This window comes from Citrus sinensis, chromosome 8 (assembly GCF_022201045.2).
Source record: "Citrus sinensis cultivar Valencia sweet orange chromosome 8, DVS_A1.0, whole genome shotgun sequence".
Lineage (NCBI taxonomy): Eukaryota > Viridiplantae > Streptophyta > Magnoliopsida > Sapindales > Rutaceae > Citrus > Citrus sinensis.
This window is the reverse complement of record NC_068563.1, coordinates 29065344-29077032: the sequence shown is the minus strand read 5'-3', so window position 1 is coordinate 29077032 and position 11689 is coordinate 29065344. Positions and strand designations below refer to the sequence as shown.

The 11689-nt window shown below is 33.0% G+C and overlaps 2 protein-coding genes and 1 non-coding gene across 3 annotated transcripts; 1 reads left to right on the top strand and 2 right to left on the bottom strand.

Moving 5' to 3' along the window:
* The first annotated feature begins 2291 nt into the window (after nt 1-2291).
* Nucleotides 2292-4332, top strand: LOC102622315 (uncharacterized). The gene is made up of 4 exons (XM_006488279.4): nt 2292-2786; nt 3066-3169; nt 3727-3856; nt 3969-4332. Exons 1-4 carry the CDS (start codon nt 2658-2660, stop codon nt 4005-4007), a joined length of 402 nt encoding a protein of 133 aa, XP_006488342.1. The 5' UTR covers nt 2292-2657; the 3' UTR covers nt 4008-4332.
* A 449-nt stretch (nt 4333-4781) lies between these two features.
* On the bottom strand, nt 4782-7805 carry LOC102622011 (PGR5-like protein 1B, chloroplastic). The gene is made up of 7 exons (XM_006488278.4): nt 7444-7805; nt 6645-6707; nt 6457-6543; nt 6078-6315; nt 5777-5850; nt 5523-5621; nt 4782-5106 (listed from the first exon to the last, which is right to left on the bottom strand). Exons 1-7 carry the CDS (start codon nt 7684-7686, stop codon nt 5020-5022), a joined length of 891 nt encoding a protein of 296 aa, XP_006488341.2. The 5' UTR covers nt 7687-7805; the 3' UTR covers nt 4782-5019.
* Nucleotides 7806-8049: 244 nt separating this feature from the next.
* On the bottom strand, nt 8050-8121 carry TRNAG-UCC (transfer RNA glycine (anticodon UCC)). Its single transcript has one exon. It is a non-coding gene; the product is annotated as a tRNA-Gly (tRNA).
* Between the last annotated feature and the right edge of the window lie 3568 nt (nt 8122-11689).

Below are 11689 nucleotides of genomic sequence, written 5' to 3'. Positions count from 1 at the left end.
TCTTATTGTAAATATCAGTGTAATGACTTGGTGTCATAGTAGTTGTATATATCTCTGTGTGATACAGTAACCAACTGATGCTTAATCAGTTTAAAAAAAAAAAAGACTAGTAAGCACGTGGTCAAAAGAAGCCAACTAGAATGCAATTAGCCCATTTGAGCCAATGAGGATGTAGGTTTCTTTAAGCAAAGCAATGAGGGGGAGCCATGTCAACTATTCTCTGCTGCTCCAATGAAACAATCAACATTCTTAGCGGCATCTATCAACCGCAGATAGGGATCCTCACATTCATCTGTCTTGATCCAACAAGTGGCAGTATTCCATCAACTGTTAAAGGCATTACACATCTTATATGGTAAGACATATTTTAAGCTGCGTATAGAGGAACACAAACTATTGGTGTTGCCAATAGAGGCAGCACAAACCTCAGGCATCTTCTGAAGCATAGTCATTGGCTCGAACATGATGACTGGAAATGTCACCATTGATGTAACATCTGAGCCTATATATTTCTGCATCATCTGCGAGTAGCTATCTCGTTCTTTTTAGGAACAAGAAATAATAGATCAAACCATCAGCATTGCAATAGATACTGCATATCTATTAGCAGCAAGATTGTTCCGCACTTCTCATTATGATTAAAAAAAAAAGAAACACACACACACCCCCTCCTGCTTCCATCTTCTTTTATCTCACAAAAATTAAATTGTCAAAAACTGTTTAAGGAAGCTCATGACTGATTGGCTGCCCTAATTATTTAGGCAAGGAGTCTTAGTTGATTATCACTTCTTTAATTTTTTTATGGATTTCTCTTGGATGAAAGAATTAAAGTTATGTTTTAGGAAATTTTTAATTCTCATATTATAGCATTAATAACAAGGTTATTCTTAAATGTTTGAAACATATAAAAACACATCGAGACAGTTGCAAAATGTATTGAATAAAATATTTTAATGAATTTGTATTTTGGTACTTGTTAGAACATATTTTAAAAGTATTATATTACTATTTCAACTTATCCCGGTTACATCGAATTCTCGATATTGTCACTATTTTTTAGTACGAGTTAAGCCCGTAACGTTCCATGTTTAATTTGAATTTAAAAAAATGAAAGATTTTTAGATCAACCTACACACACTCGAGTTGTCAAGTGCCTCCCTAAAAGTTAGGGGTAGGCATTTGGTTCAGTTCAGTCCGAACCAAACTGAACCGAATTGTATTATAGTAATTTGGTTCGGTTCAGTTCGCATTATAAAACTAAATGGTTCAAAATTTCTGAACCATTTGGTTTTTAATTTGGTTCGATTTCAAACCGAACCAAATTACTAAACCAAACGGTTTAAAATTAAAATTAGAAAAAAAATAAAGTGAATATATATTAATAGGAAAATGAAGAATATTAGGTAATGAAGTTAATACTTTTATTTGCTAGTTAATACATGTGATTGTATTTATATATGTCATATCATATATTTTTATTTATTCTATTTAATTGTTGGTGCTTGGTTAATGACTTATTTTGACTTGGAGAGATAATATAGGCATTATGAATGTGAAAGGATGAAGAAGTGGTGATAGGAAGAGTGCTCGTTGGCCATGGAAGTTTGAAGTTTCTTTTGTAATATATAGTGAATTTTTAAATTATTGTTGGATTTTATGATGTTAATTTACTATTGTTAGATTTGGTTATGTTATTTATTGTGTGGATTTTTAGATTATTGTTGGATTTTATTATGTTAATCTACGATTGTTAGATTTTTTTTTATGTTGTTTATTATTTGTGGATTTATAGACTAAGGATTATTGATTTATTGTTGTAGTAATAGTGTATTACTATTATATCATTTTTATTAAATAATGAATGTATAAGTTGAAACTAAATCAAATCAAATTACCGAACCGAACTAAATTAATTTGGTTCGGTTCAGTTTGATTCTATAATTTAATTCGTATTTAGTTCATAAATTCATAAATCATTTCGTTTCAATTTGGTTCGGTTTTAGGGCTAAACCGAATCAAACTTAATAGTGTCCACCCCTGCTAAAAGTGGTTTGACGATAAAATCTTAATGCATGAAAAAAAAAATCTAATTAAGATCATCTCATATAATGATCCTCATTCAAAGAGTTCCCTATACCAATAACTAAATAGTTATCGGCAACCAACTGATTTGATACTATAAATGAGACATTTTTATTTGACTCCTCCTGCCAACAATCGCCCTCCCTTTTATTTTTTAAAATTATTATTATTATTATTATTATTTATAATATTACTTTATTTAATTATCATATGATTATATTCATATTTATAAACTCTGAATGCTGATCATATATATAATCACGTGTAGTACTACACTTAGTGGTTAGTTGCGTTAACGAATGATTATACTTACATAAAAGCAGTTCCCAGACTCTCGGTTGCTGTCGCTCACTTCAGATCTACAGCAACGCATTTCAATTATTAATATTATTATTTTTTTATTTTTAATTTCAATTTCTCAATCCGATCACTTTCTCCAATTTGCGAAAACCCTAGTTCATGATTATTGCCGCTCTTTATTTCATAACGAAGTCATAAATTCGTTCTGACTACTTGTTAATTAATTCATCAATTAATCTGTCGCGATTTTGTAAGTCGTCGTTGAGATTCGGAGAATGAAAGAGGGAAAAACCGTTAAATTCAATCTTCACAGTCACCAGCAACAGCAACAGCATGCCAACGGCGGCCACTTGTCTCCGTTCAAATTCGCCAAGTTGTTAGATCCAGACGCGTCCTGGGACAAGGTAACTGGTTGTCGAATCGCGATCCTTGATAAACCTTCTCTTTTTATTGGTTTTATTTGTTAATAATTTTGAAATTAGTAACTGCTTTTGTGAGTATTAATCCCCGTTATTGCAGTTATTTACCTAATTCTACTAATTAAGTAATATTATGGCCGTGTTCTTTTGGTTTTTCTTTTTCTTCTGGGTAAATGAAGTGGATTAATGAATTTGTATGTGCAGTGGCAAACTTGGGCATGAATTTGATTTACTACTGTTTGTTGTGCTTAATTTTTGGGGCAGGATCAATTGGGAGATGTGTTGCATTGGATTAGACAAGTGGTGGCTCTTGTGTGCGGGTTGCTATGGGGCTCCATTCCATTAGTTGGGGGCATATGGATTGTCATGTAAGTTTATGCTTACGCGTATTAGTTTTGCATATTGATTGTTAATCAATCTCTTAGTTGGGTGGAATAATGTGGGTTGGTTTTAGTTCTTATAGGATCATAGTGTTGTGTTTTTGTGAATTATGTAATATGGTTGTAGTTGAGGATCCTTTGAAGGTAGGAAGAGGTGGACACAGGGTTTGATGGATTGGTCGGCTTCTTGGTAGGAGGATTTTTGTTGGTTATAAGAATAGTAGAAGACGTTTAGAGCTCAGAATGCCTAACGGGTTATGGTTTTGAGAGTATTGTCATCATCAGAGACCTTTCAAGTATTTGGAGGGCAACAGTGTCTAATTTAATTGGATAATCTTATCTCTTGGAACTGAAAACCAAATGGAAATTATAGCTATCGGTATATTAACATTTCACCTCAGCAAATAATAGAGTTGTCGGTATATTAATATGACGTCTACATCTGCTGCTATTCGATTTAGAAACCAGATATAGTTGACATCTCCACAAAGTAATATATTGATGCTGTATGTGCCATCTTTTCTATGTTGATTTTGATTTTGCAGTTTTTTGCTGATATCATCTGCAATTATATACGGTTATTATGCAATGGTACTAAAGATTGACGAAGAAGATTTTGGCGGTCATGGAGCTCTCCTTCAAGAGGGGCTTTTTGCTTCTACCACTCTTTTTCTGGTATCCTGGCATCCCATAACTTTTTTTCCTTTTTTTTTTTTTTTGTGCACTTGAGTTGAATGAGAGTGCATTTGCTGGTCTTAAAACTAACACATGCTTTTATATTGTTCAGCTGGTATGGATTCTAGTATACAGCTTGGCACACTTCTGATGGGTTTGGCATCACCAATTTGACTGTCCTCGATCGCCCATTGATGTTTGAATGAACTTAGTTACATGTGGCACCATTTGCCTCGGCCCTGAAAACAATTAGAACGAATCGTTTTGTTGTTATTTTGCTTTTCTCTTTGGATTGTGACACATTTTGTTTTGGCAGAGCAAAAACATGCTAGTTTTTAATCTGTAGTAGATAGATGTTTCAATTTGACAATCATTGGTAAACATCCCACGCTATGTAGCAATTTATCCTCCACATACTGATCATACGCGGAATTTCCATACTGCAAATAAGATTGCTTGGGAGAAAGCTTCTGGTACACCTGCTCTGATTTTGTATGCTTTTTGAGAACTCTGAAGATTTTAGCTATATTTGGTTCAGTTTCCTTTTTCGTTTTATTTTCAAGCCCATGGTGCATTGTAAATTTAATCTTTTTTTCTTTTTTCCCAAAAGAAAAGAGGATGGAATCACATATCTCATGGTTAAGCATTAGTTTACAAAGTGTTTCATTTGTATCTGTCATTCTACTCTGTGTACGGTTACTTTACTCTGTTGTTTACAGAATGGGGGTTGTATACGTTGATTTTATAGTACCTCTTCTAGGATGTTTTACTGCGGATTTGAAAAATAGGTTTCCGTTCCCACAGCTGCGCTGTTCCTCAAACGGAAAGCTGTTTGCATGTATCAGAAGCGAATGAATCAAAATTGGGTTTAATCACAAGAACGAAGTACATTTTACATGCAGGTATCAAGGACCACAAGAAGAAGTTCCGAGAATGAAACACAAACATTTTCTATAGAAAGATATCAATCAACTTTTAACAAATCTCCCATATTCAAGGAGGGTATCGTAGCAACAGTTAATTCAAGAATGAAGATGCCCGACAGTCCATTGGATTTGTCAAATGTAACAGTGCGTTAAGATTGTCACTCGTCACCAAGAAAGGAAAGAATTAAGCTTCTATGCAGTCTTTGAGAAATGTGCGTCCACTTGTGGGCAATGATTTTACATCCATCTCTGGCGACGGTTTCTTCTTGATAGAAGATATATGCGGCCATAAACCCATTGTCTACCTAGTCTGGAACTTGATTGCTGCACAAAGCAGTCAAATATATGATTCTACTAACAAAAGTTGCCTTTACTTTACACCTACTTGGTGATCATATAAACAGCAACGAGCAACCAAATGGGAAAATGAAGAATGGCTGACTTAGGCATTTCCAACACCTCAAAAGCTAAAAAATTAATATCATATATCAGAAATTCAGAACCATGAAATGTCAGAAAGACTATGGAACTACAAATGTGACAAAAAGTCATCGTTTCTTGAATATCTTTTAGTTCTTTTCATGAAATCATGGGAATTTAGAAAAAAATAATAATAATTTACTCAAGTCTTGGGAGTTTTAATTCATTATTAGCTACTCATAAGTATGACAAAAGCCATTAAGCTCATGTTAAATAACACATTCATTTTGAAGGATGAGCTACAAAAGAAACTTACTTACCTCAACCTTGGTGCGGAATTCTAGTAAGGATCCACACACGTGACAATCTGATCTATGGGGGGAATTTTTAGTCTGATCAGAATTCACAAATGCAAATACCTGCAGGGAAGGCACTGAAACCAGTAAGCAACAGCCAATTTGAGGTTCATAAGATATGATCATTGGACATTCAACATGTGCGCAAAAATTGAGGTTGAAGAGAAAAGCAGAATAAAACTGCTTCTACAAGATGTATCCGATTTGATAAGACTGACCTCTTCTCCACAATTAGGGCATGCTCCTCTTAATGCCACCAAGTCATTCCTCCACAGGCCTTGAAGAACTCTAACTGCAAGAATTGTGGTGCACAAGTAAATAACATTATCACGTACAAAATAACATGTTTTCCCATCTGTTGCAGAATTCTCACATTCACCATTTTCTAATATCAAGGGTTACCCACAAAAACCTAACTAGCTAATGTCCCCGTCAAAGAATTTAGATAGTTAATATTTCCTAAAGTTCCTTATTTAATCGATTATTGAAGGAAAGAGTTTACTATCAGTGAAACTTTACCAGAAGCTGATGCAATCGGATATCCAATTAATGAGCCAACTGCCATGAAAAGAATGACATTCACCGCAGCAAGAAACCCCGACACGGATGCGTGACTGCCATAGGAAATACCTCTACTGAATGCATCTTGATAAGCTAGAAAAACAGTGTAGATGATTGGCACAAAGCATATGGAACTGCCAAACGCTAATATCAGGATCCAGATGATTCCTAACGCCAAAACCTGTGATAGATCTTCCTGCCCTACATCCATGTCAACTCGATATTCACAGGGAGAAAAGAAATAAAAAATGCTCTTACTCAGTATCTCACACAACTCTTAGCGGTATAGCCAAATTACATTTTTTGGCATAACAAATGTAATGAGTAGAAGAGTTACCTCTGCATCTGCATATGTTGACTGTCTCCTAATACTACAACGGGGATACTTGATAACAGATTTCGAGCCATACCACCGCAGTTTTAGCTGTTTCAATTTGAAAACAAAAGGTAATTTCTAATGACTGCAAAGAACAGGCATCATATAAATCTAAACAAGATCAATCATGGTATGGCCTGTGAACTCACCTCCACTCTATCAAACATGTCGTCAACTATCAAAGGTTTACCACTGTAATATGCATCCCTTGCCTAAACAAGATCAACCACAAATATCATATGAGTTTCTCACTATTGCTACACGTTGCAAATAAAGGAACAAAACTCTAAAGAAAAACAGAGTACTGTAGGATCATATTTCATCCATGAAATTCCGAAAAACAGTAGTTATGAACTAATTTTAACACAATTCTAAGTAACTAGTAAAACTATAGCTTCAACAGAAACCTTTAGTAAATAGAATCTTGAAACATAACTAAGGCTCTGTTTGGTAATATTGGTGTTCTGGCTTAAAACGCCAAAACTGCTGTACAATGCAAGGTTTAGCTGTGAAGAGAGTTGATGGGTATTTGGTAAACATCATTAGTCATTTAGTTAGGAGTTATTTGTTGCTATTTTCAAGGTTATTTTTTCAGCAAACAACTGTGAAAAATAATCAACAGTGTTGCCCAACCCAGGCTGCAAGTATTTAACAAACAAATTTGCAGCTAAGCTGTCGAAAAATTAAAACCAAATGGGAGCTTAAGAGTATGTTTGTAAACTGTTGCGCTTCTGCTCGATTTTGAAAGCACAAAGGCCTACTCATGTACATCTAGCCGGAATTACCAGCACTTAATTCTCGAGATAAAATTACTTTCGTTTCAATAGACAACAAGAAAATGTTATATAGATACATAAAAGAGAAATAAATTAAAATATTTTGAGGAATTTAAGTAAAAAAAAAGAAGAAAAATGTTCAAATATTATAGACGATAAACGCAGAAATTACTTGGCGATAGAGAGCTTCTAGAGTTTCTTTACTGGCGGTTTCAAGAGGTCCGACGAATATACACGAAGGACCCTCCTCGTTCTTACACATGGTGGCGGCGGCGGCAAATCCTCCTCCTCCGTTCCCATGGCTCTTCGTGGATATCCGAACCGAAAACGGAGCTCCAGTTCTGCCGCTCCGAGATAATTCGACGAAAGTGGATCCGATCACGTGAGGAGTGATGGAGTTGCCCGTGCCGGCCATGAGCCGAAGATTACGAGAGCTGCTAAGGCGAAGCTTAAGCACATTGAATGTTGAATAAGGTCGAGATTCAAGAAAAGAAAAGAAACGGTGCGAAGAAGAGAGAGTGAATGTTTTTAGCCACAAAACTTGAAGCGGGGACCACATTAGTATATATACATACAGTGGGGGCAATAATTTGACCGGATTGCCCTCGGAGGTTCTCGTTTGATTGGTTGTGTGCGACTGTGCGGACTTTCATTTTGCTTCCGGGATTGGCCTTGGACTTTTCTACGATAACAAAAAGACACCAACGACGTGTCGTATCCAAAGTCTTCTGAAAATGAAAACAAAGTGTCTTGAAAATTTTAAGACATTTAAAAAAGCTGCGTTTGCCGGGAGTCGAACCCGGGTCTATTGCTTGGAAGGCAATTATCCTAACCGTTGGACTACAAACGCTTGTTTTGTAAAAAATCTAAAGAGACGTTTATAGAATTTTCAAAAGTAGAGCTTTTACTCAAAAGATTTTATTTATTTGGATTGTCAATTAAAACTTTTATTAAAAATTATAAAATTATTTTAATAGATAAGTTTTTTAAAATTATGTTATGAAAAGAATAAAATAAGATTGTCAAATAAGTAAATGATATATTATATATTTTAACATTTAAAAATATTTTCAACCTCTACTCTCAATTCTCAAAAGTTTAAAATTTAAATGTTTACTAATAGAGATAAAATAACTTATTTAATCTTCAAAAACTCTACTAAAAAATAACTAAACAACAATAAAAAAAATTTTAAAAAAAGCTTATAAGATAAAATAAACACTTACTACAATTAAATAAATCATACCCAAAAAACACTAACAAATTTATCATTTATTACTGAACTTCACATAGGTTGTCTAGAGTAGGGATGGCAATGAGACATATATGGGTTGGATCTACTTTGCTCCAGATCTAAATTCATAATAATAATTGAGATCCGTATATGCTCCAAATCCATCATAAATCCATATTTTTCGCTTCATATTCAGTTCAAAAAAAGAAATAAATATCCATATCTCTTCCAAATCCTAAAAAAAATAATAATCCAAATATGCCCTAGGTTCGTCATGAATTCTAAAATCCAACAATAAAAGAGCAATAATTTTTTAAAATGGAAATTAAAGACTAAAATGTATTGATAACAACTAAATTATATAATTTGTCTCAAAAATATAATAAATATTGTAGCTTATGCTTTTACACCAAAACAAAAAAATAAGAAAGATAATAAAATATTATTCAAAAGTAATTGTAAAAGTAAGATTAATCTAATATTATAATGTCTTATTCATCGTTCTAATATTTGCAGTACACCCACCATCATTCCTAAAACATTAGATAATGACATATAAATTAAATGTGATTTATATTTAGTATTTTATTATTTTTATTATGATCGTATTTGACTAAAATTAAAAGATGTGAATGTGAATGTAGATTTAAATATTAAGACAGATCCATACTTGCTCAATATCCGTATTAGATCCGCACATTGATATCTAAATTCGATTCAAATCAATTTTAACCAATTCAAATCCGATCTAATTGAATTTGGATTACGTGGATCTTGAGTTACATTCAATCCGTTGCGATCCCTAGCCTAGAGTATATGTAAAATCTCGTACCACAATATGAAAATCTATATTTTCTTGAAGCTCTTCAATCTTCATTGATCAATGGTTTTACAATTTTGATAGAATTTGTGAAATTTGGCTTTGAATTGCCCACAAATGAAAAACAAGTTCCGGACCAAGTCCTTTGTTTGATGTGAACTCACACCACACATATTAGTCCGTTTACTGCTAATTGACTCGCAATGCGTCAGCAAATCTTCATTGAATCTGTTTTGAAGATGATTCACAAAATCACAAGTGAATGAAGCTACCCTCATAACCCACTCATTTCTTTAGCTTTTACAGGATTCAAAATCTAGCTTATCGGTAGCTTTCTTAACAGATATATAGTGAGTTCTCAAGACTTCATCAGCAACTTCTACCCAATATTCACCCCATGTGAACAAATATTCAATGGGATTGCTACCATTTGTTTTTTTTCCTTCGCATTGTGACTAAGCTCTTAGTTATTAACAAAAGTGCCATGATTGTGGGCTAACAAAAGTGATACTGGCCAGAGTTTATTTTAAAAAGTTTCAACTTCTAATCTAGTTTCGTCATTATTATTATTATTATTTTGAGAGAGAGAGAGAGAGAGAGTACGTCATTAGCTCACAGTTTCTAAAAATGAGAGCTTTAAGCCAACTGCAGACAGCTTGGATATTTTAATGCCATTTACCGCATTTGGTCAGCTTATAAATAAGCTTACTGTTAATGAACCAAACTACGGTATCTTCTAAATCAAGTGGCTTTCATAATAAGCTAGTAGACATTTTACCAAACAAACCATTTATGAGTTTGAAGTTGAAACTTCGTTGAAAGACATAAAGTTCAGCATCTTCAAACCGTTTGGTATCTCTGGAGGCAAAACTCTCTGCTGTTAACTTAACTATTAGGTTTATAAAGAGTACAAACTTTCGTGTTCGAGTCTTCAAATTGGACCTCAATTTTCATATTACTCTTTAGTGTCCAAATTTGAATGAATAGGTACGTTGATATTGTTAACGTGGTGTGTTCATCTGATATAAGTTTTTCAAGTACATTCTTAATTAGTTTTTAAGTTTGGGTTCCGATATTCCATGTCAGAGCTTTCAACTTATATAACAACATCTTGAACCTTTGAAAACAAATAACAGTTAAAAAGGTTGCGTTTATGATGTCTTGAAGTTTTGATCAACTAAAAGTAAAGTCTTTCCAAGAGTTAGGAGAATGTCTTGCTCTACAGGGAAAATGATGCGTCCTAAAGCAAAGTGTATATTCTCATTGTCAGAATGAAATCAGGTTTCGAAGTTTTTTTTTTGTGCTTTGTTTTTACTTAATTCCCATCATGTTTGTAATTGAGAATTTTATGCATGGTTAAAAAGACGAGTTTTCCCATTTTAAAACAAAAAATTTGGCTGAGTGGTTAGGGCTGGAGGGTAGCACACAATGTGAGAATATTTACTTTCTTAATTATAATGTATAATTGACTGAATGTAGTTTTCTCTCTTACCCAAATGTGAGTGGAGTAAATATTTCTCGAATATTAGACAAAGCTCTATAAGTATTGATGTAGTTGATCCCAGTAATAGTCTGATTTGTAAATATCAGTTATAATTTCAATATGAATTGTAATTTGAGTAATAGTCTCATGTAATAAAAAAAATTAAATCAAACATTAAACATTTTCCATCGCTTCTTTTGTAGAGAATTAAAAATAATCAGAAATGAAAAAGTACATTTCTATCCTTTCTTTTTCCTAAAATACCAAAGAGTTTTTTTATTTGTTTTTTTTTTTACATTTTTAAAAGAAGAAAAACTATGTTAATCATGTTAATCAACCACTCGCTTCTTAGCATTCATTTTTATTATGTAATTATTTTTTTAAGAACCATTATCATGTTAATCATGAATAATCTCTGCTAATACTAAGTTGTGGCAAGTAACAAACCAACCAAATTATTACTCCTTTCAACTTATTAAGGTAAAAGTAGCCATCAATTTAAACCGAGCATAATTCCTGCCACATTGGTGTTATCTGCGCATCATCATCATCATCATCATAATAATAATATTTAAAAAGTAAATTTTTAATTCATCCTAAAATAGAATAATAATCTTTAATTTATTTTAAAAATATAAAAACTTTAATTTATCTTATTTTCATTTAAAAGAGGTTGATTTTTTTAGTTTTTTAACAGTAAATAAAGTAAACTTAAACTTCCCCAATTGACAGCAAAACACACACTGCTAGGTTCCGTATTGTTTGAGAAATAGGCAATTAGAGTCCTTTTATTATTGAATTTTCATCTACTTACATCGAGATAACGGCATTTATGTACTTTAATCTTCATCATTAACAAAATTCACTAACAGTTTGAAACT

What these genes read in the sequence shown, in the direction of transcription:
- LOC102622315 (XM_006488279.4), top strand. Translation starts at nt 2,658, where the DNA reads ATGAAAGAGGGAAAAACCGTTAAATTCAATCTTCACAGTCACCAGCAA. An exon ending in CAGACGCGTCCTGGGACAAG is followed by an intron (nt 2,787 to 3,065) that starts GTAACTGGTTGT and finishes TTTTTGGGGCAG; the next exon opens with GATCAATTGGGAGATGTGTT. An exon ending in CTTCTACCACTCTTTTTCTG is followed by an intron (nt 3,857 to 3,968) that starts GTATCCTGGCAT and finishes TATATTGTTCAG; the next exon opens with CTGGTATGGATTCTAGTATA.
- LOC102622011 (XM_006488278.4), bottom strand. Translation starts at nt 7,686, where the DNA reads ATGGCCGGCACGGGCAACTCCATCACTCCTCACGTGATCGGATCCACT. An exon ending in ACATGTTTGATAGAGTGGAG is followed by an intron (nt 6,544 to 6,644) that starts GTGAGTTCACAG and finishes AAATTGAAACAG; the next exon opens with CTAAAACTGCGGTGGTATGG. An exon ending in TCCGATTGCATCAGCTTCTG is followed by an intron (nt 5,851 to 6,077) that starts GTAAAGTTTCAC and finishes CAATTCTTGCAG; the next exon opens with TTAGAGTTCTTCAAGGCCTG.